The sequence below is a fragment of the Melopsittacus undulatus genome, chromosome 10 (genome assembly GCF_012275295.1).
Source record: "Melopsittacus undulatus isolate bMelUnd1 chromosome 10, bMelUnd1.mat.Z, whole genome shotgun sequence".
Classification (NCBI taxonomy): domain Eukaryota; kingdom Metazoa; phylum Chordata; class Aves; order Psittaciformes; family Psittaculidae; genus Melopsittacus; species Melopsittacus undulatus.
Genome location: NC_047536.1, coordinates 10,289,008 through 10,316,159, shown reverse-complemented (window position 1 = coordinate 10,316,159; position 27,152 = coordinate 10,289,008). Strand labels below are relative to the sequence as shown.

Here is a 27,152-nt window from a genome sequence, read left to right as displayed (position 1 = left end):
GGGGGAGACCGCTCACTGGCTTCGTATCCTCGTGCGCTAGGGCTCCCCCGCCCATCTGCCATCGGGGCCGTCACCAGCTCTTCTCTGCTGCGCCCAAGGCTGGTGGTCACGGTCCCCATGGGAAACCTCCCCAAGCTCTGGGACGGGGCAAAAGAGCCCTGCTCCCCATTCGCTGCACCCTGGGGCACCCTGGTGACAGGGCAGAGCCGTGCCAGAAGCCGACGGGGTAACCGGGTGTGGGTCCCCACGCAGGCTGTGACCCCGCCGCCGCTTCCTCCCCGTGGGCAGGGTGACGGCCGCACACACGGCGCATTGTTCTGCCGAGGCCCGGCCGGAAGGACTTCCTCCATCCCAGCCAGGGAACGACCCGGGGCCGCCGGGCACCCGCATGGGCAGGCAGAACGGCTGCGGCAGCCGGCCAAGCCCCACCACCTCGCTCGGAGCAGCTCCGTGGTGGCCATGTCTCCCCCGGCCCCCTTGGCCCCGGCCCCGACTCACCTTGTCAAAACTCGCCTCCTGCGATCGGACCTCAAAGCGTGGCCGCGGCCGCCCGGCAGAGCCGGCTCGACGGTTATGGGGGTGCCCGAGCAGCACCCTCGGCGGGCAGGGGGCTGCGGCCATGCAGGGGGGCTCGGGTGCTCCCTCGGGGCGGGGGTAGTGCAGAGGCGGGGGGCACGGCAGGGCCCTCGGGCATCGTCAGGCCAGGGCGATGACGGGCGGGGGGGCCAGGCCTCCGGCCCCGCCAGCGCCGGGGGCCGGGAGCTGCCTTCCCCTTCCCCACGGCGGCGGGGGGAGGCAGGCGGGGGAGCGCTCCCCGAGCCACATGGTGGGCTGGAGGAGGAGCCGTTGCCCAGGCAACAGCTGAGAGCATCCTTCACCTCTGAAAATCGTGTGCCGGCGCTGCCACCACAGCCCCACGGCTAGAGACTCAGCACCCCGGACCCACAGCGCCCTAGCTCCCACTCAGAGCTCGGCCAGGGGCTGCCGTGTCCGTGGGGTACAGCTCCAGACATACACCAGCATCCCCTGACCCAAATCCTGCTCTCTCCCCCCCCCCACCATCAAGACAGGGATGTGGATGAGACACACCCCAAACGTTGGGACTGGGACAGCGCTGGGCAGGGGGGAAGCTGGAGCCCAAGGCAGGGGCTGCCCAGAGCCCTGCCCTGCCCGCACAGCCGGGGGGGCAGACACCACTGAGACACTGGTGACCTCAGGAGCCGGGTGCCACAGCCCCGGCAGTGCCGGCAGGGCGGCACCACATCCCCGGCTGGTGCGGTGGGAGCCGCAGGCAGCCCCATCCCCCGCCCTGCTTTCCTTCCATGACTGCAGAAATTTCCTGGATTTTACCCCAAGATGCCCCCTCCGAGTGTGAGAACTCCTCGGCCTGCTCCCATAGCAACTGTTCCCTAGCTACCCAGCCGCACTTGCTATTCTCATCCCTGTGCAGCTGCGTGCGGCCCCCCCCGCGCTGCGCATGAGGCTGCTGCCACCACCGGCAGCCCCACCACCGGCCCTGGTCCCCAAACCCACCCTGCAGCCACCCTCACACCCTGTGCACGCTCCCCCCGCTCTGGTGACTGTCGTGACCCCAACCCTACTCACACCGTGTTCCCTGTGCTTTGAGGGGCTGGCCCTTGGCCCGAGACTGCTCTGTGCTGACACAGGGTCCCCTAATGCACAGCACCCAGAGGGGAGCAGGATTCTGTCCCCAGCCCCACAGCACACCAGGACAGCCCAGGAGGGGCTGTGCCAAAGGCAGACAGGGGACCACAGCACCCCAACAGTACAAGGCCCCAACCACTGGCCAGAAGCCATGGAGGGCCACCCATGCGGCCAGGGCTCAGCATCAGCCCTTTTCTGGAGAACAGGAGAACCAGCAGAGCCCATGGCAACAGGAACAGGGGGCCCTGCTCCTCTCCTTCCAGTCACCACCCCTGGATCGCCCACACAGGCCCCCCTTGACCCGCCAGCAACACAAGGCACAGTCACACTTAGGCTTAAGAAAAGGTTAAAAATTTAAATACTCTCCAACTTTAGTGCAAGGCAAGCAAATGATACCACAGGTCCAAAGTGGTGCTCAGCCCCCCCAGGGGGCCTGGCTCAGAATGAGCACGAGGCAGCAGCACACACATGTGCACTCACACGTGTGTACATACACAAGAGACAAGTTATTGCTTGGGGCACAGCTGGGACAAGTGTACAAGAGGAGACAGGACAAGCAGAATAGAGGTGGGCTGAGCCCCACACTGCTCCCCAGGGCCACATAGGGCTCCAGCCCCTGCACTCCTGCTTGCCCTTGGGCACAGGAGCTGTGCTGGCTCCCCAGGATCCCTAGGGACAAACACCAAGCCAGTGCAGCAGGCATGCTGGTCCTGGCTCTGCTCACTCAGGTCACAGCTCAGAGCATGACCCCAGGAAGGGACATTCCCTTTACCACAGCTTCGCTCCCTGAGAGCAGGGTCCCTTATGTGTCTGCTCCTCCAACACCACAGTGGGCCCAGGGGGGCCCAGCATGCATAGACAGGTGGTCCAGAGCTGGTGGAACCACACTAGGGCTCAGATCAACCCCTTGGCCCCAGCAGCAGGTACCTGCTGTGGCAGTGACTGCATGGCACTGGCGCAGTCTGGAGAGATCAGGATCAGCTCTCCGGAGCTGGCAGCATGTGTGAGACGAGGCAGGAGGAAGCAGGCTCCGGCAGACAGGGAAGCAGGGATGAGGCAGTGACGCTCTGCTGCCAGGATGCAATGGTAGATGCTTTGGCACAGCAGTTTCCTGTGCCTTGGGGCTGAGCAATGGACTCCGCTGGAGCCAGGGACACCTCAGCATGGCCACAAAGGTCCAGGAAAGATGCTTTAGACACCTCAAGGCACAGAAGGCCTCTGCCCAGGACTCCCTGGTAACAAAGGTGGCACCATCGCTCCCCCCATAGGAGGACATTTGTGCCTGTGACAGCGTGGGGGCACTGCAGACCCCCACCTATAGATTAAAAACTGGCATATGTAGATTAAAAACTGTGATATGTACAGACCAACATACATAAATATACACCAAACCTGCAGTGCCGTTCCGGCACCATGGAATGTGTGAGCAGGGCTGCTCCAGCCTGGCCTCAGCCCAATCCCTCCCTCCCACCCTGGGTCCAGGAGGGCAGCGGCAGCAGCACAATCCTAAGCGGCAGATTCAGAAGCATCCAGGTCTGTCTCTGGGATGAGGGTTTGCCCACGGGCAGATGCACCTCAGCCCGAGCTGTGTGCTGCTCCAGCCTTGGAGCCATCCAGTCTTCAAATGCAGATGTACAGAGCTGTAAACAAATCCACTTTGTGGGGCTGCTGCTACCTTGTCCTTCAGGTTGGGCTGTTCTTGCTGGGCAGAGGCAGAGGGCTCCCAGGGCTGAAGAACAGGCTGTGCTCTACAGCCGGGTGGGCTCTTCCTCGCTGTCGCTGCAGTTCCCACAACAGTCCTGAAGTCAGAAGGGCAAGGAGAGGGAGGAGGGAAGAGAGGAGCACAGCAAGCAGAGGGTGAGCATGGTCACACAACCCAGCCTATAGCTGCCCTCTGGCGAGGAAGGGGCAGGTCCCTCTGATCTGCTCATGGGAGAGCTACATGGAGGCAAGGAGCTGGAAGGGAGCCCCCATTTGCAGAGGAACAGTCAAGCTGCATGTGGGGGTTCAGCTCCTGGCAGACAGACTGGTGAGCATATAGCTGACTAGCTCAGAAGTTGGGAGGAAGATGGTCTCTGTGGACTACAGCACCCAGCAATACAGCTTAGTGCCAGCATAGACGATTGGCCCTGCTCAGGGCTCAGCCAGCCACAGAAGCAGCTCAAGTCTTTTTTGCTGGAACAGGAGTCTGAGAACTGGGCAATGCCAAACCCTTCACGAGCTCTTAACCCTTCTGTGTGTCCCAGAAGGAGGAGTGAAGGAAACTGCCCACTGCCCCCTAGGAGCAGAGCTCTCAGCAGTGGCTATGCAAGGGCAGCTTTGGCTCAAGCTGAGGGCAAGGCCTACCCCATGAAGGAAAGCAGGGAAGCGGAATTAGTGGCTCAGGGGGCAGTTAGAACAACAAGCAGCTTGTGCTCTGCTGGGGGAAGGGGATAGGCACTGAAGGACAACACTCCTCTTTCCCAGATCTTGACATGTCCACGGGCCACCAGGTATTTCCCTGAGCAGAGCAGCCAGGAGAGACTGCTCACCTCTGGAAAGAGAAAACACGCGGCAAATCACAGCTCAACCCCTGCTACAGGCAGCTGCCCATCTGCCAGCAGGTCCTGCCTGCCTCGGAAAGGGCTGGGTATCCCAGCCCAGAGCTGGCTCTGGCTAGGGCAGCCCACTGAATAGTGAAGCACAACTCAGAGCTTGGCAGGGATGCAGGAGTCAGCACCAGATGGCTGAGAGTGGGTCCAGAGCCAACCATGCTTGAGTTCCACAGCTGCAAGCAGCTGTTGAGAGCCAGCAGCCCAGACTTTGCCAGTCCTAGAAAGAAGGCAAAGGCTGTTCTGGGCAGAGACAGGCAGGCAAGCAAGCCTACAGCAGCTGCAAGGCATTTCCATTCTTCCTCATCCCTCGAAAGAACTGCTCTTTCTGCCTGGCTCAAGGTCTGGCAGAACTGCTCTGGAGAGCCCAAAGAGCCCATTCCAAAAGCAAGGTCTTCTTCAGGGATGTTTTATGCACATAGGAAGGGAGAAGACTTGCTATTCAAGTGCATTCAACATCCCTCTGCCTGAGTGACTCCAGCACGTTTAACCAGGACATGCCACCCCAGTTCCCTCGACTGCTCCAGCATGAAGAGTGTACTCCCTGCAGCTCTGCACAGGTGCCCGAGAGCCCTGGGGTCTGGTCACCCACTGACTCTGCCTGCTGCCCTCTTGTGCTCACCTCCCTGGCATATCTACCTGGCACAGGCAGGAGCAAGCTCATTGCTGCTAGACAACTTGCTGGGGAGGAAGCACTGGGATTCTTACCTGTCTGCTGAATAAGCGCTGGAGTAACCCTTTTTTTGGCTGTGGAGAAGGCTGTCCTTTCCAGTCCAGGTCTGGAGGCACTGTCCCATCTGTGCTAAAGACGTTTAGCTCTTTGAAACACTCAGTCTCAATCATCTGGAAGAGGGCAAAGATAACTGTAGCAATCTGTCACTGAGAGCTCAGTGAGCAGCAAGGCAGACACAAACCCTGCAAGACACTGCACTCTGCCATGGTGGGCACAAGCAGGAGCAAAGATCGGCCCTGCAAACCTACCTCATTCTGCCACGGAATGGGCACGCTTCCTGTGGCAAACTTCTGGTAGAAGTCATTGTCTGTGGGCTCCAGCTCCACCCCTTTCACTGTGGAGAACTGCTCAATGTCCAGAACATCCTTGCAGTAGATGGCCTGAGGCTAAACAGCACAAAGATTGCTCTAATGCCACACTCCAGTGATGATGCCACCATCACAAACAACCGTGGCTCATGGCCAAGCCCAGGGCCCCTCTCTTGCAGCAAAAAGCTTGCTTGACCCCTGTTCTTCCAGGCTCCAAGAAACAAAAGCAATGGGGATGTGCCCCATCTCCTCAATTAAACCACACCAGGGCTCTTGCTTCCCAGTGACTGAAGAGGCCAGGATACACAGACACTTACATCTGGCTTGAAGGGGGGGTCCAGCATGCCTGCTTCCAGCCTCCTGAAGTTGAGGTGTTTGAAGAGAGGGTGCTCCTTCACTTCCTTGGCCCCAGCTCCTCGGCACCCCAGGCGCTCCAGAGGATCTTTGCACAGCAGCTGCAACACAAAGGGTATCAGTGCCCTGAGTAGAAGATGCTTTGGGCAGAAACAGCCCTGAGTTCAGCTGGGCTCCTGCAGTGTGTCCCTAGGAACAACATGAGCCCACCAGGTAACTGGGAGAGTGAGGAATTGAAGCACTCTGGACCCTTCTGTGCTGCCTTATCAGAGACAAGGGAACCTGGTTCCACCACATCTCTACAGGGAGCAGCCTCTGTGTTCTCCAGCTATGTGCAAAGGAGCAAAGGGTCAGGGATACCCACTCGTACCATGGTGCAAAGGGAGCGGGCACAGGGTGAGAACTTCTCTGAGTACTCCTCCTGCACTTCCTTCACCAACCGCTCCACCTCCTCCCGCTTGATCTTCTTCTTGCGCTGCTGGAAGGGGGACTGTCCCTCGATCATCTCGTACACCAGGCAGCCCAGAGCCCACCAGTCTGGGCTGAACGTGTAGCGCTCATTCTTTACCACCTCTGGAGCTACAAGGGGTGAGGGATGCGTGAGGGCAGGGAAAGCATGTGTGCAGAGACCACTTTCTGATAACACTAGGACCACTTACCCATGTAGCCAACTGTCCCCACCCGGCCCTTGATTGTTTGGCCCTCTGGCACATGCACAGCTAGTCCCAGGTCTGAGATACGGATGTGACCTGCACAGAGGAGGGGCCAAGTTAACAGGACAAACTCAAAGGGCAATGTTTGAAGCTGCCAAGAACACAGAGAACCCCTGGTACAAGCAGACAAAGAGAAAAGGACTTGGGTCCAGGGCTTTTCTTGAACCGGCACTCACCGTGGTCATCCAGTAGTATGTTCTCTGGCTTCAGGTCCCTAGGAAGGAAGGGGCTTGGTTAACATCAAAGCAAAAGACAAAAGCAACAGCATCATCTCAAGAAGTCACAGGTAAGCAGCAGAGGGATGCAGTGCCCCTCCCTCAGGCATACAGATAACATTCCTCTCACCCTCTGCTCTATAGTTAGCCCAGCAAGCTCTCTGCTCCTGGGCACAGAGAGGCAGGCCAGGACAACATTCAGTCCTCCACAAGGAAGCGGTGAGCATGTGGGCAATTCCCTTTTTGCAGGTGTAGAACTCACTATGGGGCAGCCTACACAAGAGAAAAGGAGCAGAAGCTGCTTCTGCTTGTCCTGCCCCAGGGCAAGCCACAGGGTAGGACTAGAAGGGACTTTCCAGCCTGTGTTTAGCCATGCTATCCCTAAGGGGATCACACAACCTGGTCAGTACAGTCATTATAGCTTGTTCTCCATTCTGCCCCTATTGGGGCATCCTACCCTCCTTTGTTCTAGAGTCAATACTGCCCAGCAGTTAAGCACCCAAGTGCCTGCCCTGAGGCATTCACAGAATGATCACATCCTGTTCTTGGCGATCATTTACCAGCATAAGGAAGCCAAGCTAAGCTCCCCCTCTCCTCCCATGAGATCAGCTTTCTGTTCCTGATCCTTTTTCACTCAGTTCTGTGCTGCTTTCAAGCATGAGCTTATTTTCTTGAGCAGACAGATCCAGCTGGGCTACTAAGAGCAGCTTCTTGCTTCTGCAGCCCATACAAGGTCTCCCAGCAGGGACCAGGCAGTGCTCACCTGTACACTATCCTCTCCTGATGCAAGTCCTCGAGGCCACAGCAGATTTCAGCAGCATAGAAAGCTGCCCGGGGCTCCTCGAAGCCAGCCTCTCCCATGTGGTAGATATGGAACTTGAGGTCCCCTCCATTCATGAGGGTCAGCACTAGGCAGAGAGCATCTTTAGTTTCATATGCATAGGCTAAGCTCACCTGCAATTCAGGGCAGAAAGGCTGTTAGACACAGCTGGAAGAAGGAAGTGCCCACCCTCTGATGGGCACTTTGCTACACCCAAGCAGCCACTCCTGGGCAGCAGGACTGGGCCTTTGCCAGCAGAGGAAGCAGAGGGGAAACTGTGCAAACCCATCAGTCCCAGCACAGCCCCAGCTTTTCTCAGACAAGGAGGACGCTGTTTCCTTGATCCAGAACTACTCCCCTCCATGGCAAGCAGCACCCAACAGCAACCCTGGGGCAGCATCTGGTGAATCCTCCACAATGGGAGGTTTCAGGTTGTTCACACCTCAGTGCAGACAGGGAAAGCTCCCTACAGTTCAGGAATAGGCTTCTGCCCACTTGGCTGTCTGGAGAGACAGATCTCACTGTTTTCTTGTGCCCCAGAAGCTAGAAAGGTGCCTGTGAGACCAGATGGGTGTTTGGGCCTGACTTTGGTGGAATTTACAGAGGCAGTAGGAGATCCTGCCAGATTCCAGCCTTGTGAGAGATCTGCAGCCACCAGGACCCTAACCCATGGGCAGGGTCTGCTCCTGTCTCTCCACGCCAGGTAAGGAGCACAGAGGTGCCAGCCCAGCTGGTTGGAGGAAGAATCAACTACTGCAGCAAAGTGAGAGCAATTCCTATGTACTTACTACAAACCTACTGTTCACTTTTTCCAGGATCTGTTTCTCATTCAGGGCCATGGCCTCTCCCTTCCGCTTTTTGATCCGTTTCTTCTCCAGCTTCTTGCAGGCATACATCTTCCCTGTGGCACGCACTTGGCAGGCACAAACCTGGAGGGAGGACAAGGCCCAACACCCTTCCACGGCTGTTTCCAGAGTGGGGGTCTAGGTTCTGCTCTTAGGAAGAAGCACAGGAAGGCAAAAATGTCCCTGTCCCCACCTCAGTCTGAGGTTAGCAAGAAGCCTGTTGTCAAAGCAAGGACACAGGCAGCAGTGATGTCTCCACATGTCACAGATAAGCATCAGAGGGCTGTGATGCCCCTGCCACCAGCAGTAACACCATGGCTAGTGCTTGGGAGAACAGCCATTCCAGAAACAGAAGCCTGACAGTGGCAGTTTTCAATGTCCAACACACAGCAATGCCCAGCACCGTAACCCACAACCCAACCAGCCAGCAGAACCTGCCTCCAGGTGCTAGAGAAGCTTGTGGCTGCCTGGTACCCCAAAAGTAGAGGAAATGTTGGTCACTCACCTCCCCAAAACCGCCCTTGCCCAGCACACGGTATTGGCGGAAAGTGTTTTTGGTCACTGGCTGCCTGTGAAGTAAAGGAAACTGGAGTGAAATAGGAGCAGGAAGGGAGCAGGAGTCGAAGCCCAAACCACCTCCATGCCCTGGCCTGAGAGACTGAGGCTCACCCCAAAACCCCTGCTCAAGCAGACCTTGCTTCCCTGCAAGGCAAGCAAAGATGGGGCTGCTGATGGTGCCAGGGCCCTCAAGAAGAGCAAGAGCAGACAAAGGCCAGGCCCTTTGCTCCTGCCAGAACCAAGCACAGGAAGAACCCCAAGGGACCCCTCAGACAGCCTATGCAAAGAGGGTGCATGTCTCCCAGCAATGCCAGGAAGCATTACCGTTCCAGCCATTTCCACTGCAGGAAGCGACTGAAGTACAAGCTGTCGAGGTAGTCAGCAAAGGGAGCCACACTCAGGTAGTCGTGGATAAGCCTAGGAGAGAGCAGAGCCAGCAAGTTCCTAAGGGCTGATCACAGCGGTCCAAGGAAAGAGCAGCCCTTAAGGCACATTTATTTTGCCATCCCTTCACCCAACCTCATGCTCAGAAAGCCACCTCCATGCTAACCGTGACGCAAAAGGAAGGTGTGTTGGAGGTACTGCTGTGACAAACAAACACCTTGGGATGGGGCTGGCACTGCTAATTGTGGCCTATCAGCACCAGCCCGGGCTCTGGGACAAAGCAGGATGATGGGACTCTGCAGTTATCCCTTTGCTCACAGGGCAAATGCACACAAGGCTGTAATCACCTGCCAAAAGCTGCTGGTAATGTTCAGCACAAGGTGCTGAATTCACTTTCAGATCAATATCCAGCACAAAAGGCCACAGGGGATCCGGCCTGGGGGAGCTAACTGCCTTGGAGACCAGTGCCAGGGCTGCCCAGTGGAGTAAAGAGCCTTAGACACAGTGTCTAGACTGGAGACATGCATCAAGGAGAAGCGGATGGGCTCTTCCCCTTTCAGAGCTTGCCAAGAGCAGGCAGGGCCCAGCCCGGAGGCTCTGCATTCAGACAGTGACACTAGTTACCACACACAGATCTAACGCTCCCCAGAAGACTGCAGCAAATCCATTGCTACAGCCCTGCGCTCAATTGGGCAACGTGCTGCAGTTACTGCTCAGGGAGGGGTGGAAGCTGTAAGCCGGGTTTGCCCAACAGCTTCCGCTTCACACCCGGAGCCAGGGCCTCAGCCACTGCCTCTACAATGGGAACAGAAATGACCTTAGATCCCTGCGGCAACAGCCAGCATCACCTAACCACAGCAGCCACATCTGCAGCCAGCAGAAGAGGACAGCTGGCACCAGGGCTGTCAGCTCTGCTCTATGGGTGCCTGTGAGATCCTGGCACAACACAGTGTGGCCAGATGCTGGGGCTCATTGAAACAGAGCCTTCCCAATTAGCAACTCAGACCCATGGCAGACTGAGGAGTGACAGGTTTCTGCAGCAGCTTGTGGCTCCCAGAGCTCACAGGAGCTCCCCGCACTTGCGTTCCTGTAGCTGTGCTAACCCAGGACTTCTCAGGCTCCAGCCTTAGCACCGGCCCTCACTCTCCTGGAGGAAAGGACCATGAAGGTGAGTTAGCTGCAGCGCCCACCCCATACAACCTGCAGGTAAGCCCCAGCTCTCCAACTTACTTAGTGGATTCCTTGAAGAGCTCCTTGGAAGGTTCCTGCTCCAGCCTCTCAGAACAGGCATCCACCAGCTGTGATGGAACTTCAGGCACATGGTCCTCACTCTGGGGACAAAGGGATGGAGTCAGACACAGGGAGCAGAGCCCAAGGGTCCTGCCAGGAAGGAGAAGCCCACAGGAAGGTGGCTTTAGGGCCACTGTCAAAAGCAGCATGGTTGCTTGTAAGGTAGCAGGGTGGCTCTGTATTCTGTCCTCACTGTCCTGCCCAGCACGTTCACTGTGGCAGGACATGGGTAATGACAGCTGTCAGCTGCTCTACCACTGCAGGCAGCAAACACAACCTCTTACTCACGTTTGGCTTCAAGTACTTTTCAATCAGGCGCTGCCCGCATTCCTTCCGCTTCTCGTCTGGAGCCACTTCGTACCCTGCCTGCACAGAGCAAACAGTGTGAGAAGCAGGTCCAGCCACGAGCCACAGCAACCAGGCAACAGATGAAGAGCAGCAACACCCTCTGCCCAACATTTCCCATGGTTTCCTGGAAAACCAGGTCTCCAGCAAGCAGCTCCCTAAGCAAAGGACTAACAACAACTCCCAGGTTTTTCCTCCAGGAAAACCCTAAATGCCCAGAAGTACCTGGCAACTGTCAGAGTACTCAAAGCCAGTCCATGCTGAAGGCACCAAGAACATCCCTGCCTCCCTCAGCAAAGCTTGACAAGCTCTGCTCTTACCACAGCATCCAGGAACTTGACGCAGCGTGCCAGCTCAGGCCGTGTCTCACAGAACTGCCGAAAGAGCATGTGCCCGATGGGCTGCTTCTCACACAGGCTGTGGTAGTCCCGCTCTGCAAACATGGAGAAGACCGCTCACTGCCAGCCCCCAGAGGAGCAGCCACAGCACACCACCCAACCCCAGGCAGCACTGGAGGGGCTCGTGACCCATCAGCCCAAGGCTCCCACGAGAGTGATGGGGACAAGAGCTTTCATGTTCCTATACGAATATCTTCTTCCCCAAAAGATGTTTGACCTGCTGTTCTGTACAGCCTGGCCTAGCTCGAGACCTAGCAAGAGACCTTTTGTGTCTCCTGCTTGCCTGGAGACTCTCTTCTCAATCCTTCCTACACATAAATCAACTGACTACTCCAGAGACACAACTTTCCTTGGACCACATCAACCTTATTTTGAGGCAGATCTTCCAGGCCAAGAGCTGCTCTGATGACTCTTGCAAACCACTCATATTCCCAAAGGCCCTGCTGGAAGCAGCAGCATGAAAATGGGAGATATCATTTCCACAGATGTCCTGTTAACGCTGCACACAGCAATCAGACCACCCCACTTCACGGGACAGCCACATGGTTGTACATCAACTTCTATAGCCCTCTTGAGCTCAGCTTCCCTGCTAATTCTTCCTATCCCTCTCTGAAGTCTGGCAGCCCAGGCACAAACCCTTTGGACTATCAAAAGCACTTCCACTTCTCCACGTTTTTCCCCTCCTCTTCCACTCATAAGATGTCTGATCGTGTGCCAGAACAGATTTCTGTAACAGCCTCTGCCACCAAGGGCTGCCTGGGGTGCAGATGTGCAGCCATCCATCATAGGCAGGGATCTGTCAGCACTCTCTGGAGCTGGGCACCGCCGGCCTTCCCGAGCCGGTGCAGCAGTTTATCCCGAGGAAGCTGCAGCTTCCTGAGGGTGCTGGAGAGCACAGAGTTGTGGTGGGGGAGGAGGCTGCCTCGCCAGCTCCGCAGCACCGGCCGGTTTCCTTGTGTCCACAAGGGAAGGAGTTCCCTTCAGCTGGGGAGGACACGAGTTTGCTGCCGGCGAGATCAGAAGCTTCCGGCTGCCCCGGCTCAAACAAGGTTGTTCCCTGTGGTCAGGGCACACAAAGCTCATTTCTGCAGTGGGCAACCAGCCCACCATGCCCCCAGTCCTGCCAAGCCTCTGCAATAGGAAAGAAATTTCCCTCACAGCTTGCTAGAAAGGGAAATAAAGACACTCCATCCAAAGAGTGACCCAAGCATGAGGAACGGGGTCATCTCTCCCACAGGGAAATTAATTGAGGTGGTTGCAACCTAGGCTAGAAGCATTTCTCATGTGCCTTCCCAAGGGGATGTGGGGACATGGGTCAGGACAGCCAGCAGCTGGGAGAGACTTGCCTGCCAAAGCTTCACAAGGTCACTGTCTTGGACAGTGGGACAGCAGGGACAGACAGAAAACCAGCACACACCACTGGCAAGTGGGCAGCACAATGAAATTCAGTGCTGTAAAATGTCATGACACCCACAGGAAGGGTGGCTGCAGGCAGAAGATGGACATCAGCTGAGGAAAGCTCTACTGAGGGCACACAAATCAAAGAAGGAGGCAGGTATGTGGATGGCCAAGACAGGAGCTGCAAGGAGAGCCCAGGTCAGAGCTGTGTTCGTTCAGTGCTCACAACTTGCTCCAGAGGCAGTGTGCAGCAAAACCAAGGTGAGAGTCTCCATCTGACTACACTTGGCTGTAAAGCCAGCCCCAAGAAGTGATGCACAGCACGCACTGGGCTGTTGTGAGCTTGCGGGTTACAGTGTGAATGTCCCACTCTCCAGCTGGCAGCTCAATCTGGAGTGACAACTTAAACAAGCTCTCCCCAGGAGGCAGAACATTCCCACCCTCTGTGCCCCAAAACGATTGCACATGATCCCAGGACCAAGCCTGCTGCACAAACAACATTAAAACCATGAAGAGTACAAAGTGCAGTATTAAAATGACAGGCCAAGCCCTGCCCACCCCTACAATTCTCATCCATACTGCACAGCAAGAGCCCATTTTTGCCTGAGAAAAGCTGCTGCATTCGTGTTCGAAGTCAAGGACTGTGGAACAGCCTGGGAGCCCAGAGGACAGCAGCAGGGCCTGTGTTATTTATGCAAAGGCACCCCACAGTGCCACTCCAGAACTGCAACACCTAGCAAGTCTGTTTGCACAAAGAAGGTGGTGTATCTCTAGTGAAGCTCCTCACAGACTACCAGGTGTGTTTGTACATCAACAGGCACTACCCAGCGAGCACTGTGCAGCTGTGATGTACCCACCCATTATTTCTTCCCTACACCCTCAGCTCCAAGTGCTTGTGGCTGGGATTTGTCCAACACATCTCTGACCCTCACAGGACTCGACTTTGGGTGCACAACACCCCACATACGGTCACCCACTGGCACCACTCCAGCCAGCCCCTGTGTCTCACCAAGGGTTTGTCGCAGGTCCTCGCAGAGGCTGATGTGAGGGAACTGCAGCATCTGGCGCCATTTCTTACTCTTCCCTTTCCTGTTTCCACCACCACCTGCAGGACACACAGAATTGGTACCATGAGTTATGAAGCAAGGATGACCAGCTGCAGCCTAGCCTTGCCAGGAGCTGAATGAGGAGACACCCTGTCTGTTTACACAAACAAGCCCAGGCAAGGAAAACAAGACTGAAGTGGTCATAGCAGTCTCCTGGCTGGTGGAACAAAGTGTTAGAGCCTCTGACTGCCAAAGGAAGCAGATGGACCAACCACTCTGGCTGCTGAACAAAGTCCCAACCAAGAACACAAAAACTTTTCACCTGGACCTCTCAGTGACTTGTATTTGTGATGGGAGAATCACAGCAGGGCCAGGAGCTCCGAAAGTCACAGGTCACTCTATGCCTGCATAAGAGTTCTTGGCTTGCAGGCCTGTCCTCAGGACCTCTGCATAACTGATCATCTCTTGAGGCCAAGCCTTGCTTGGTGTGAAGATCTTCCTGGTGAAGATGTTCATGCCACCTACTCATTCCAGGCTGATTGCCTACTCCAGGGAGAGGCTCTAAGAGGGAGGACATGAAGCTGGGAGACAGGAATTCCTGCTCTAATCCTGGCTCCACAACTTACTGCATTGCCTGGGGCTCATCACTTCAGTTTCCCACCTGTGAAGTGGGGACACTCCCACCTTTCTACAGAGATAAGCCAGCCTCAGAAAAGGGAGATCAAGAACCTGATATTATTCTAACTTCAGTTGCTGGAGTAAATGCCCAGTGCTGTAGGACAGGGTGGGAAAGCTTCTAGATAGACCAACAAATTTACATCATAGCGAGCACTAAGTACTGAAATAGGATTGCTGGGATCAGCCAGTCTCTAGGGACTGCTTTCCCTCCACCCGGTGCCAACACACACACAATATCCCACCTCCCTTTGGAAATATGTTAAACCACCCTGCTTGAAAGAGTTAGGCCAAAGGCTTTCTGAAATCGGGGGGGAAGGGGCTGAACATCATTTATCAGCTCTTAGGAAACACTCTCATAACATTTTCCTCCACTGTGGATGCAATTCAGCCCCAGATCCTAGACACAGTCCATGGGCACCCCAGCTACCCGTGCTGCAGGAGGCCTTGGCTGGACAGGCAGGTGGGATGGGGCCATCACAGGTGTCCTTGGGCAGGGCCAGCCTCAGGTCTGAGCCCCTGGCATGCTGTGGGTCGCTGTGTTACATCTGCCCCACACTAGCAGCTGGGCTGCATGATTGTACAAACTCAGGAAGGAAGTGACTCAAGGGTAAGCAGGGGTGGAAGAAACCAGCAGCACAGACACCTTCTTGTCAGCCACAGCTTGCAGCAATGAAATAGCGGGGGACAACTAAGGGAGGGCTCAGGAGAAGCCATCCTCGCCCTGAGAGTCCTCAAGGAAAGGCAGAGCAACGACCCACAGCTCCTGAGGGACGCTGAATGGCAGCTTGCATTTCCTTGAGTTGTTTGCTTTGAAAGGAGGCTCCAGCACCCTTCTGGCATGGTCCCTCCCAGCACCACAGCAAACAGCCCAGAAGGCAACTTGGCTCCTGCACACCAACCTCCCAGCACTTGCGATCTAGGGATGGGGCAAGGGGTGATCTGCCTCCACCAAGAGCTCACCACAGGAGAGCTTCAGGGCTTAGTGACAGCTCAAAGCTGGCCTGTTGTCCCTCTGCAGGATGCAAGCAGGCAAGGGGGACAATGGGGAAAGGATCCTTCACCTTCCCCAGGTAAAACCTTCCTAGAAGTGCTTGAAGGAAACACAGAGTATGGTCATCCTATGGCAGCAACTGAAGACAGCTTTCAGTAGCTCCCCCAGCATGTCCAGCATGATCTCAGCCACACACTCCCACACCAGACCAGAAGGCTCCCAAGAAAGCTGAAGCAGAGCATGTGGTGGTGCCAGACCTGGCCAGCAAAGCAGCTCTGTCCAGTCCCAGAGGCTGCCAGAGCTCATCCCAGCGAGCTGTGGGGTGGGAGAGCCATGCAGAGGCACCACAACCACCCGCAGCTCTCCCAGGTCAGGAACCTGCCAGTGTGTGTGCCAATGGATCCTATCTGCCTGCAACCAAGCTGCCCAACTCCTGCATGGGAAAGGCACTGGGAAGAGCCGCAGCAGCTGTCCTACGCCTCACTCTGCATCAGTGACCAAACTCTGCTCTGCTGATGGAATGAGAGGAGCCAACCTCCTGGTCACTCACTCCATGTGAAGCAGGGCCTTGTGTCCAGAATTCACAAATGCTGCTGTTTGGTTTTGAACCAAACCTTCCATTATGAGCCATAATGTCATGGCTACTGAGCCTGGAGTACCTACAACTAAGCCTGATTTTCAAGCAGCTCCGAAATGTTTCTGCCCGTATAAATTTAATTTCGTTGTTCTTTGCTCCCACAAATCTAATCTCCAAAGCTCTCTAACCGGATTTCAGCAGGCCCCTCGGGCTCCAGCATGACTTGGTCTGGCCAGCTGCACACCACGGGCCAGGAGGGACTGTACTTCCTGGCCACTTTATGTGATCTAATGAACTTCCCGACACCTGGCTGCATCAGATCTCTACAAAGGACCAGACTCTTGTGTGACCCAGTGCTCTCTTTAAGCCATCCCGAGGGTTCTCTTGCACACCTCCCCAGATGCTCACAGCAACCCCGCTGCTGGCAGGGGGCACCCCACACCCGTGCCCTGGAATTCAGCCGGGACCCCTGAATCAGCAGGAGGACTGTGAACCTGCAGCAAAGCTCGTGGTGCTGGGCAGACCCGGGGCTGGTGTGGGGGGGGGGGGGGGGGGGGGGCTCCCCCACCGCAGTTTCGGGATCGGCCCTTGTGTGGGAAGCGGCACTCACCGGCCTGAGATCAACTCCTTTCTCCTAAGGCACCAAAACTGCCAAGGAGCAAGAGCAGCCTCGGGAAGGGGCAATGCTGGAAGCCGCCAGCACGGCGGGGGCCGCCACAGGGGGAGGTCAGCACCCCCGGAGGAAACACGGCTTGGGGCGCGGGGCCACGCCGGCTGTCCGGAGCAGTGCCCAGCGCCGGGGCCCGCTCAGAACCGAGAGCTTTAGGGCTGCCCGTGCCCGACCCGCGCCGTTATCTCCCCGCTTCCAGGAGCGCCGCGGGCAGCCAAGGCCGCGACCCCGGCAGGGCCCTCCCGGGGTTAAGTCCCGGGACAGACGCGGCCGGAGCCTGCAGCTCACCCGCCGCAGCCCCAGGCAGCAGACGCTGCTCGGACAACCGGACCGCTGGGCTCACGGCTCAGGCCAGCGGCCGGCATCTTCCGGGCGCCGCGCTCACTCCGCGGCCGGACTGCCCTGGGCCTGCTGCCTGCCCCGCGGCCCCACCGCCCAGCCCGGGCACCGGAGCCAGCCCGGCACAGCCGCTCACCTTCGCGGGCCTTCAGGAGGACGGTGTTGGCGACGATGTTCTCCAGCTCCATGGGCCCGGCGGCGCTGCCGCCTCCCGTCCGCTCGGCCCGCGCCCCACCGCCGCCCCCCCGACACCGCCGCCGCGCCACGCCCCACCCACCACCGCCCGACCAGCCAATGCCTGACCACGCTCCTCCCGCGCCGCGCTCCCATTGGCCCAGCCCCCCAGGAAGCCCGGCCCCCTCCGCCGCGCCGCTGCCCTCCTGTTGGCCCCGGGGCGGGCGAAGGTCTGAGAGGGCGGGACGGGGAGAGAGAAGCGCGCGTCATTAGGAAACCATTGGCGAGGCTCTGCCGGGAGCGGGTGCTGATTGGTAGCTGAGGTGTCACTCAGCTGCCGCTCTGGGAACGGATTGGAAGAGGTGCAAGAGAGGAAGAGACCCTCCTCCTGCTGCATCTGATTGGCTGTGGAGCTGCCACTCTGCTACAGCGTGGGTCGTGATAGGGCCGTTCCGTAAGGGGGTGGGGCCGAGCTGCGGTTCGTACGGAGCCCTGGCCCCGGTGCTCCGGTGTTGTGGCGTGCTGCTCGGTGGGGTTTCGTGACCTGCCTTCCCTGCTTTGTAGCCTGGCCCCGTGCTTGCGATGGCCTTTATAATAAAGTCTTTGAGCACTCGTGTCTCTGGTGTTGGTCAGTCCCTGTGCCGTGGTGACAAGAGCTGTGGTTTCCCCTCTCTCGCTGCTGCTGTGGAGTTTTGGGGTTTCCCCATCCCCGGTGCCGCTGGCTGATGGCAGTGGCTGCTTATGTGCTGTCCTGGTGTCTGAGCTCGTCTTGAGCTTCTGACTGAGTGCAGCTGCTCCCGCAGGCTTCTTCCCTCCAATCATTTCCTCTAAGAGCCCTTTTTTCACTTGTACTTCCATTGCCAGCAGCTTTATCCTATCTGAAAATGAGCTGTAGGGTGAGAATCTCTTCCCCAGCTGCTCCCCGGCAAGTAGGTCATCGATTTCTTTGCAAAGCTCCATCTCACTCAATGATGTACTCAACTTGATGACCTGTCAGCGCTGCAGGTGACCTGCCACGCTCTCTGCTCCTCTGTGTAAAGCCACTCATTAATCCGCTTACCCGTTAGCAAGTTGTGCCTGTCCTGCTTTCTGCTCCTTCTGGCTCTCAGGAGCAGACGCCACCTCTGCCTTCCCATGGCTCCCATCACTGGCTCCAGCCCGTGGGTGATGCCTCTTTCTTACCTGGTGTGTGGCTGGTGGCAGTGGGGCTGCCCCAGGTGTGAGGTTTGTGGTACCCAGGGCACAGAGTAGCACATGGTGACAGGCAAATTCCTCCACCAGCCTCTGTCAATGGCGACCTGCTGGTGGGCCCCTGAGCACTGCTTGGCGGGGCTGTACTGGTGAGCTGGAGGGAAGATCATGTCCTCAGGCTGTAGCGAGGCTGATAATAACACCAATTACTCCAAGCACTCACTGGCCCTGCAGTCAGTGCTGCCTGTGGTCCACCGTGCCCTTCAGCATCCAATGGAGATCAGGTGTTGCACCTTCTGGTTATGAATACGCAGTGGTAAGGGGGAGGATGCTTTGCCCGGGCGTACCTTGGAGGTGATCTCCTGTGTCACTCTGCCGTGAGAGATGAGCTCACACTGTGAGCTTTCTTCTTTTAGAGCTGCTTTCCTTTTAAAGGTGGCACACACTTATTTTGAGCTTCAAATGTGATGGATTTGTTCTCATGCATTTGCACGCTTAACCCTTAGGTTGTTACTTTCTGCTTCCTCCCAGCTGGTGTTTTGCAGCACCATGGCAAGAGTTGTTGGCCATGGGGTGCTGCTGAAGCAACATGAATGTCCAGGGGGGTTCTGGTGTCCCCAGAAGAGCTGGTGGCAGCCCAAATGGTGGAAATGGCACTCTGCTTTTTAGCTCTGCAGAGGGGACCTCGATGGAGAGGGCTTCAATCAGGGGAGTAAGTAAAAATAATCCTGAGAAACTGAAGAAACAGCTGAAAATGCAGGATGCAATTCCAGGCAGAGGTAGTCCCTGGGGCAAAGTGGGGGACCAGGTGCTCCCAGGTCGTGTCCAGCTCATGGGATTTGATGTGTTAATTATCAGCCTGAAGCTCCCTTTGATAGCTCTTATGTCACCCTGTTGCCAGAACAAGCTGAATGTGTCAGTGACTCCTTGCCCAAGTAGAGGGGTCCCTGGGTGCCCTCAGACCAGCTGGTCCCTGTCTCCTCCTGCCCTCCAGCATCCTGGAGCTGTGTAGCCATGCCCAGAAGGATGGACAGTGCCTGCTCCCTTCACCAGCCCCAGTAGTGCTGTGCAAGGATGAGCTCAGGGTGCAGGAGCCAGACATTGTGGTGCCCCAGGGTGCTGCCCATGGGGCTGGTGCCCATTTGGCAGGTGCTCCTCTCCCTGCCCAAGTCCCCATCAGAAACCCTCATCTCTCTGGGTATTTTTAGAAGCAAACTGCTGTTTAATTATGAGACGGAGAAAGGCGGCCGCAGAGGGGAAGCCAGGCAGCAGTGATAGGGCAGCTCCTTCCGCAGACAGTGCCAGTGGGGCTCCAGCCACCAGGGCCAACAATATCCAGGGGGTCAGTGCCAGGCCCCATCCCAGCACCGTTCCACTGGCCCCCAGCTTCATGCCACAAGCCTCCATGTGTAGGGCCAGCAGGTGCAGGAGATGGCCATGGGATCCTTGCCTCTGCGAATACCCCATCTCTTCCAGACCCTCGGACCAGCTGCACCCACCCCAGCAGGGAACATGGGGGACAGTGGGGAATGGCATTCCTGGGTTCCACCTCCCAAGCACCAGTGGCTGTTTTTAGATGAGTGAAAGTCTGATGTTTGGAGGTTTTCTATTTTGAGCTTAAGGCTGGAGAAATGGAGCAGCTCCTGACCCCCGGCTGTCTGTGCAGCACAGAGCAGTGAGCCAGGCAGGGTGGGTGCAGGGCCCCTGGGGGGATGTGGTTGCCCCCAGGTCTTCACCCCATGGTTTCCCTGGGGGCCTCTTGCACCTCAGGCTGTGCTGGAGCTTGTTCCCATGCTGTCCCATCTTCCACACTCTCCCAAGGGACACAGCATTTCCAGCACTGCGATGTCATCCCTCCTTTCCCTCCTGCAGCGAGATCCCAGTGAAGCCCCTGAGCAGGATGTGGGGTGTCCCACCCCAGCCCCACACCCCTCGTACCACCTCACTGTTCCCACCAAACTCCCATGGCATGGCACAGCTACATGCTGATGGGAAGCCAGAGGGGATGCCCTTGGCTGAGTGGCACAGCTGGGCTGCTGCAGTGGCATGGCCAGTTCACCCTGGCACTGATGACACTGCTATGTGGGGGGTTTCCTATCCCTGCAGCAGCTTGGGGTCTGTCCCCTGTGTGAGGATGCCGGGTGTCAGGAGCCTGCAGAGGAACTGGTATTTGCCTGGCAATGGGAGGGCTGGCGCTTCCCAGAGCTGCCATGGTGGGTTGTCATCACCAGCAGGTCACCCATGCTGCAAGGGGGACAGAGGGGTCACAAGGGGTCTGGTGATGGCTCCTGCTCACTGTGCTCCCAGGAGGCAGACGCCAGCCCTGGGCACAGCTTCGGCCTCGTTTTATTCAAACTCTCATTTCCAAAGTACCTTGAGGTGCTCCCTGGCTCTGCAGCCCAGGGTCCATGGTGGGGTCAGGCACTGCCAGCGGCAAGCAGGGCTGGGAGCTGCATCCACAGTGTGCTGGTGTGTCCCTAGGGGCAGTGCCAGCGGGGGATGGCGAGAAGCCGTCGGAAGGCAGCTCGGAAGTCCCGGTTGAAGAGGGTGTAGATGAGGGGGTTGAGGCTGCTGTTGCAGTACCCGATCCAGAAGAAGAAGCTGAAGAGGGGCTTGGAGATGTGGCAGCCATCCCCACAGACAGCCCCCAGGCTGTAGGTGAAGAAGAAGGGGAACCAGCACAGCACAAAGGTGCCCATCACCACAGCCAGCACCACGGTGAAGCGCCGCTCCTGCACCCGCATCAGCCGCCGGCGGCACAGCAACACGCTCTGGTGCTGGCTCTGGTGCCGCCAGCCCAGCATCCTGATCCCTGGCCCCTTCTTGCTGGCAGCAGCAAGGCGCAGGGAGCGCGCAGAGAGGAGGGCTGCAGCCCGGCGCCTGGTCAGGCGATAGATGCGGCAGTACACGGTGACCATGACGAGGCAGGGGCCGAAGAAGGATGCGGTGCAGGAGGCCAGCACGTACCATGTCTCCTGGGTCAGCTGGCACTGGCGGCCACCCTGCCGGGCCCACAGCAGCGGTGGCAGTGCCACCAGGGCTGCCACAGCCCAAACCGCCCCGATCATCCCCTTCACGCGCCCAGGGCTGCGGCGCAGGTTCAACCGGGCTGCGCGGGTCACGGCCCAGTAGCGGTCAAGGCTGATGGCGCAGAGGTGCCCAATGGAGGAGGTGCAGAGCAGCACGTCCAGCGCCAGGTACAGGCTGCACCACAGGCCACCAAAATACCAGTAGCCCATCAGCTCGTTGGCCAGTGAGAAGGGCAGGATGAGGACGGCCACCAGGATGTCTGCCGAGGCCAGGGACAGCAGGAACAGGTTCTGTGGGGCCCGCAAGGCATGGCTGGTGGAGATGGCCACCACCACCAGCGTGTTGCCCAGCACAGTGGCCAGCAGGACAGCCAGGGCGGCCAGCAGGATGAGTCCCATGGCTGCAGGTGAGTGTGGAGCACTGCTGCCACTGCTGCCATTACCAGAGGCATTGGAGAGGGCATCGGCTGGGTCCATGCTGGCCCAGCTCCTCAGGTGGATGAAGCCCCATGGGGCTGCTCCCCACCACATGTGCCCTGTTCACCTCCCCTGACACATCTTGTGCCACAGCCCCAGCATCGCTGAGTCCTTCTGTGGCTGTCCCGGCCACACCACTCCAGTACTGACCTGGTCTGGTGGCAAGGAGAGGTTGTCCTGGTCCAGTAGTCACCCAGCCATGCACACGGGGCGATGGTGCCGGGAGCCCTGAAGCAGCTCCCACGGCAGCCCTGCTGGCTGGGCTGGTCCCAGCCCCGAGGAGGGCGGGCGGGAAGCAGGAAGGGACAGGCTGATAGCACTGGCAGGAGCCCAAGCATCTGCAGGCATGGGAGACGCCATTATTGCCAACACTTACGGGGCTTCTGCTGGGGTCACCATGGTGGGTGGGCTCCTGCCATGGGCATCAGGGTGCACGGTGAGCCAAGGGTACTGCCTGGCTGTTCTGAGCCAACATTCTGCTGATCCCCAGCCCCTCGCCAGCTGCCCCACGTGCCTCATCACGTATGGAGCCGTGCCCCACTGACACGCTGCTGGGGCACATTATAGTGTGACATGGACCTGGCCATCTCAGCCCTCTGGGGATGATGCAGGTGAGAGAAGGTGACACTTTGGTACAATCTGGCTGCAAAGCGCAGGTGTAGGGTTTGGCTGTGGCTCTGTCAGTGTGTGCCCCATTGCACCAGTGGTGTGATCTGTGAAGTGTGTGATGCACTGGGCACCACACAGGGCTGTGCTGTGCAGTGGTGAGTGTCTGGTACCGGTGGCTCTGGCTGTGGCTCTGGCAGGGTTTGCAGAGGCAGGAGCCAGAGACACACATGGAGGGTGCAGGTGCTCAGCTTTTATTAGGCACCAGCTGAGTGGGGATGGAGAAACCCAGGCAGCCATGGAAGCAGCGGTGCCGGCTAGAGCCGGGTGGCTCCGTGTGGGAGCGGGCGAGGGGAGCCCATCCGGATGGCAGAGCCGGGCACCTCCTCGGGGTAGGAGAGCATGGGGTTGTCCAGCCCCAGCCTGGCCTTGTCCCGGGGAGGGCCCTCGCGCTCCTCCCAGCCCTCGGGGCTGCGGCAGCGGTCGGTGCAGCAGAGGGTGGCCCTGGTGATGAGCCGGTCCAGGGGCTGCAGCGAGTGCATCCAGGTGGGCAGGAAGTCCCAGGTCTGCAGGCATTTGGGCAGGCGGCCGGGGCTGTGTGCCTGCAGCGCGTTCACCAGCCCCACGAAGAAGAGGAGGCTGAGGAAGGGTGCGCCCACCCCCACCAGCGCCCTCCAGCCCGCCATAGAGATGCCAAAGATGAGGGAGGGCAGCAGGAGGAAGCAGATGATGAGGTACAGCACGGCAAACCAGCGGTACTTGGCCGTGCGCTCGCCCAGCGCCTTGGCCATGCGGATGGGCAGGCGGGTGAAGGGCAGTGGGTACCACAGCAGGATGCCGGAGATGTTGAAGAAGAAGTGGCAGAGGGCGATCTGCAGGGATGGCATCACAAGGGGGTTGGACACATGGGCTTCCCCCAGCCCCTGCTTTGCCCAGTGCCCCCCACCAGCCTAGCTGTGCCTCCGGGGCTGCCAATACCTGGAAGGAGCTTGCCAGCTTGTCCCCTGGGCTGGCCAGCGCGGCCAGGATGGCGGTGGTGGTGGTGCCAATGTTGGAGCCCAGGGTCAGTGGGTAGGCACGTTCGATGCTGATCACCCCTAAGCCTGTGGGACAGGCACCCCATCCCGTCCCATCGCTCCTCACCAGTGCCATCCCCACAGTCTCCCAAGGAGGAACAGTTCCTCCCAACCCTCCAAGCACATTAACATCGAGGAGTCACTGTGGCTGGGAGCAGCACATGGCAGGGACAAGGCAGGGCTGGGACTCACCTATCAGGGGTGTGATGGCTGAGGTGAAGACAGAGCTGCTCTGCACCACGAAGGTCATCCCAGCACCCACCACCATGGCAAAGTACCCGGTGAGCCAGCTGAGCGGGTGTGGGAGGTCTGCCATGACATGGATATGGACATGGACACAAGCATGGACATGGACACATCAGCTGGGAGCAGCCTGTAGCTCCTAGATGATGATGGGGAGGGGTCCGTGGGGATGGCAGGTGGGGACAGGGATGGAAGCTGTGGGGCAGGCAGGGTCCCATCACACTCACCAGTGTTGATGACCTTCTGGATGGCTTTGGCCACTTGCCCCTTGAGCAGGGAGTTGAGGAGTTTGACCAGGAGGATGAGGCATGTGCAGAGCACGACAAGGGACCCAGCCAGCAGCACCAGCCCCACGGCCAGGTCAGGCAGCGGCGTGTCAGTGAAGAGGTGCTCGCCTGCCCCACAGCACGGCTGGGAGAGGGGCTGGGGCTGGCCTGGCCCCGCTCACAAACCTGCCCTCCAAGACAGCCCCACACCTGGACCCCAGCCCCAACATGTCTTGGCCCTACCACACACCACTGCTCCAGCCCCATGCCCACCATCTCTCCACCCCACACACAGCCCCCCAGTCCCATCTGCACCTCCCCAGCCTCATGACCTCTGCTCCCCAGTGCTGCCCAAGCCCCACTCACACTTCTGCCTGGTGATGTTTTGGAGGCTCTCGAGGCCCTTGGTGCTGCAGTGGCCGGGGCCTGTGCAGTTCAGGGGGGGAGCAAGCTCCACGGTGGCTGTCTGCAGGGAGGAGGTGTCTGCAGCTCCTCCACAGAACCCTCAGCCCCTGCCCTCCTCCCACCCTCCATGGGATGGTTTGGTGGCCCCAGCAGAGCCATGGGCTGCTCACCTGTGCAGGTGCAGGACCACACCAGATGCGGATGAGGCTCCGGTTTCGCAGGCTCTCATCCCCTGTTGCAATGCCCGTGATCACTGACTTGTCCAGCTGCAACAACACATGGGTTGGAGGGGGCCCTTGGGAGCTGACAGCACCCACAGCCTGGGGACATCACTGGGATGGGGACACCACTGCTGGCCTGGGGACACTTGGATACAAACACGGTGAAAGGGACAACCACCAGCCTGGGAACACCACCCCTGGGGACACCACAGCTGAGGAGACCTGGATGATGAGCTTGGTGAAGGGCTCTGTGATGATCTTCAGCAGATCAGGGGCATCCTTCCCACTACGGATGTTGAATGTGGCCACCACCAGGCGAGTGACGTGGTGCAGGTACCCGGTCACCACCTCCAGCGGCAGCAGCACCAGCACTGACAGCCAGTTGAAGCAGTCATGCACTGTGGCACCGGCAAAGGCCCTGTGCAGAGGAGCCCATCACCATAGTGTGGTCCCTGGGGAGCAGCTCCCAGCCCCATGGGTCCCTCTGCCCCGATGAGCTCTCACCGTTTGAATTCGCTGCGGTCACCAGCCTGCATGAGGGCCACAATGGTGTTGGTGACGGAGGTGCCGATGTTGGAGCCCATGATGATGGGGATGGCAGAGCGCACCTCCAGCACTGGGGACACAGACACCCATTAGCCCCACATGGCTTAGCTCAGGGTGGTCCCATCCAGCCACCCTGCTCCCAGCCTCAGGTAACCCAGGAGTCCTGTGGGTGCACTCACACCCTGAGGAGACCATGCTGACGATGATGGAGGTGGAGGTGGAGGAGCTCTGCACCAGCACAGTCACCAGGATGCCCACCACCAGCCCAGCCACGGGGTTGGAGAGGATGGCGTTGTCCTTGAAGATGTCTCCGGCTACCTTGCCTGCAAGGAGCATGAGCAGCAGCTGCATGCTGGCATGGTGGGTGCCGGGCACCCAGGCACCCCCACCACCCTACCTCCAGCCAGCTGGAAGGCAGAGCTGAGAATGTCCAGGGAGCACACGAAGAGATACAGGAACCCGAACATCAGGGGCACCTTGAGAAGGGAGACACAGATGGACTGGACCCTGGCCCAGCACCCCAGCTCTGCACAAGACAAGAGAGAGTGTTAAACACTGGTTAAACACTGGCTGTGGCACAGCCCTGGGCTCTTGCAGCCCTACACCATCCTCCCACGGTAGGATGGGGCTCATGTCCCCAGCCATGCTACCACCCCTGGGTCCCATCCATCTCCTCCCACCCTTCAGTGTCTTGTGCCCCCTGCCTCCCTCTGGCAGGTCTCTGTGGTGGTCCCCAACGTGGGTGCTGTGTGCCGGGGGTCTCACCTGGCTTCTGCAGCTCATCCAGACCGAGCCGGGGCCCCTGCCAGGGCAGCGTGTCCAGCTCGTACCGCTCCCGGCCCTCGCGCAGGCGCCCCGGGGAGCCGGGGCAGAGGAAGCCATGGTCAGGGCAAGGCACCGCTCCCACAGTGAAGGGGCAGGAGTGGGCACCCGGCAGCCGGTGCAGGGCTGGGCAGAGGGGACAACCGTGTTACAGCCCTGTCCTCACACAGAGGAGAGCTGGGCACCACCTGGGCCAGGATCTGGCCAGAAGCAGAGCTGAGCATAGCGGGGTGAGAAAGAGGAGGAGGAGGAGGAGACTGGGGGCACCTACCTTGCGGGCTGGGGCAGTAGGCGAACTGGGGCCCGTGCACCACCCTTCCTGCCCGCACCGGGCAGCGGGGCAGCACCGGGCTCTCCCTGTGGTACGGCAGCATCGCTCCTGCTGAGGCTGAGCAGAGGCAGCCACATGTCAGCACAGCTGTGCTGCAATGACCACCACAGGCTTCCCCAATCCCTGCGGTGCCAGCACCACCGAGGAGCACCATCCAATCACGCAGCAGTCCCCACCATGCCAGCCCAGTGAGCTCCTGCAAGGGCAGGCAGGAGACATGGGGAGGGGACCACTCCTGCCCAGTGCCCCGCTCACCTGAGGCTGGCCTGGCACTCAGGGCAGCACTGTGTCCACATGCCACATCCACACGTCTCTCCAGCAAAGTAGCCTGCTAAACACCACGGCCCTTTATACTCATGCCAAGAGCAAAGTCTAAGGAGCCTGCATTGCCCCTCGCCTCTGCTCACCGTTCACCTCCTCCCCAGAAATTCCTGCAGTTAATGGGTAACCCCACAGCATCCCCATCAGCTGTGGCACCGGGGTGGGATGTGGCACGTGGCACCAGGTACCACGCCACTGGTGCACCTCTCCCTGCCTGAGGCTCAGCATTGCCCTCGGGCAAGCGACAGCCAGTGGTGGGGAGTCAGACAAGGCAGTGCTGGGGTCCAGTGCCTGAGAGGCAATGCTAGAGCAGCCTCAGCTCTCCATCACTTGGTGCTTCATCCCCTGCACCAGAGGAGGAGGGCTCAGTGCTGGTGCTGTCAAAGCATCCCAAACTGGAGGTGAGGCCACACATAGATCCACCATCCTTGGAGCCATCCGAGTCTCAACTCTGTACACGATGTGTGGTCCTTGCTGCCTGAGCATTGGTGGTGGGTTACATCAGCATCAGTGCAATCCTTGTGCC

General features: G+C 58.7%; 3 protein-coding genes across 5 annotated transcripts; all 3 read right to left on the bottom strand.

Moving 5' to 3' along the window:
- Window positions 1-2,000: 2,000 nt before the first annotated feature.
- GRK6 (G protein-coupled receptor kinase 6) lies at window positions 2,001-17,167 on the bottom strand. Of its 3 annotated transcripts, none has more exons than XM_031043339.2 (16): window positions 17,055-17,167; window positions 13,627-13,722; window positions 11,142-11,254; window positions 10,765-10,842; window positions 10,417-10,517; window positions 9,127-9,219; window positions 8,750-8,813; window positions 8,188-8,328; window positions 7,343-7,533; window positions 6,541-6,578; window positions 6,311-6,400; window positions 6,022-6,230; window positions 5,615-5,752; window positions 5,238-5,375; window positions 4,965-5,099; window positions 2,001-4,198 (listed from the first exon to the last, which is right to left on the bottom strand). In XM_031043339.2, the coding sequence occupies exons 1-16, from the start codon at window positions 17,104-17,106 to the stop codon at window positions 4,193-4,195; spliced, it is 1,683 nt and encodes a 560-aa protein (XP_030899199.1). In that variant the 5' UTR covers window positions 17,107-17,167; the 3' UTR covers window positions 2,001-4,192. The 3 variants fall into 3 exon arrangements, with proteins under 3 accessions (XP_030899199.1, XP_005142742.1, XP_030899200.1); XM_005142685.3 differs by having other exon boundaries at window positions 2,001-3,464; XM_031043340.2 differs by having other exon boundaries at window positions 2,001-3,464; window positions 7,343-7,487; window positions 8,199-8,328.
- A 3,593-nt stretch (window positions 17,168-20,760) lies between these two features.
- Window positions 20,761-21,789, bottom strand: LOC101881511 (alpha-2Da adrenergic receptor-like). The gene has a single exon (XM_005142700.3). The coding sequence runs from the start codon at window positions 21,787-21,789 to the stop codon at window positions 20,761-20,763; it is 1,029 nt and encodes a 342-aa protein (XP_005142757.3).
- An 848-nt stretch (window positions 21,790-22,637) lies between these two features.
- On the bottom strand, window positions 22,638-26,355 carry SLC34A1 (solute carrier family 34 member 1). The gene is made up of 12 exons (XM_031043350.2): window positions 26,246-26,355; window positions 25,918-26,100; window positions 25,550-25,678; window positions 25,332-25,475; window positions 25,111-25,222; window positions 24,829-25,024; window positions 24,556-24,651; window positions 24,347-24,446; window positions 23,942-24,109; window positions 23,664-23,780; window positions 23,374-23,498; window positions 22,638-23,267 (listed from the first exon to the last, which is right to left on the bottom strand). Exons 1-12 carry the CDS (start codon window positions 26,346-26,348, stop codon window positions 22,713-22,715), a joined length of 2,028 nt encoding a protein of 675 aa, XP_030899210.2. The 5' UTR covers window positions 26,349-26,355; the 3' UTR covers window positions 22,638-22,712.
- Between the last annotated feature and the right edge of the window lie 797 nt (window positions 26,356-27,152).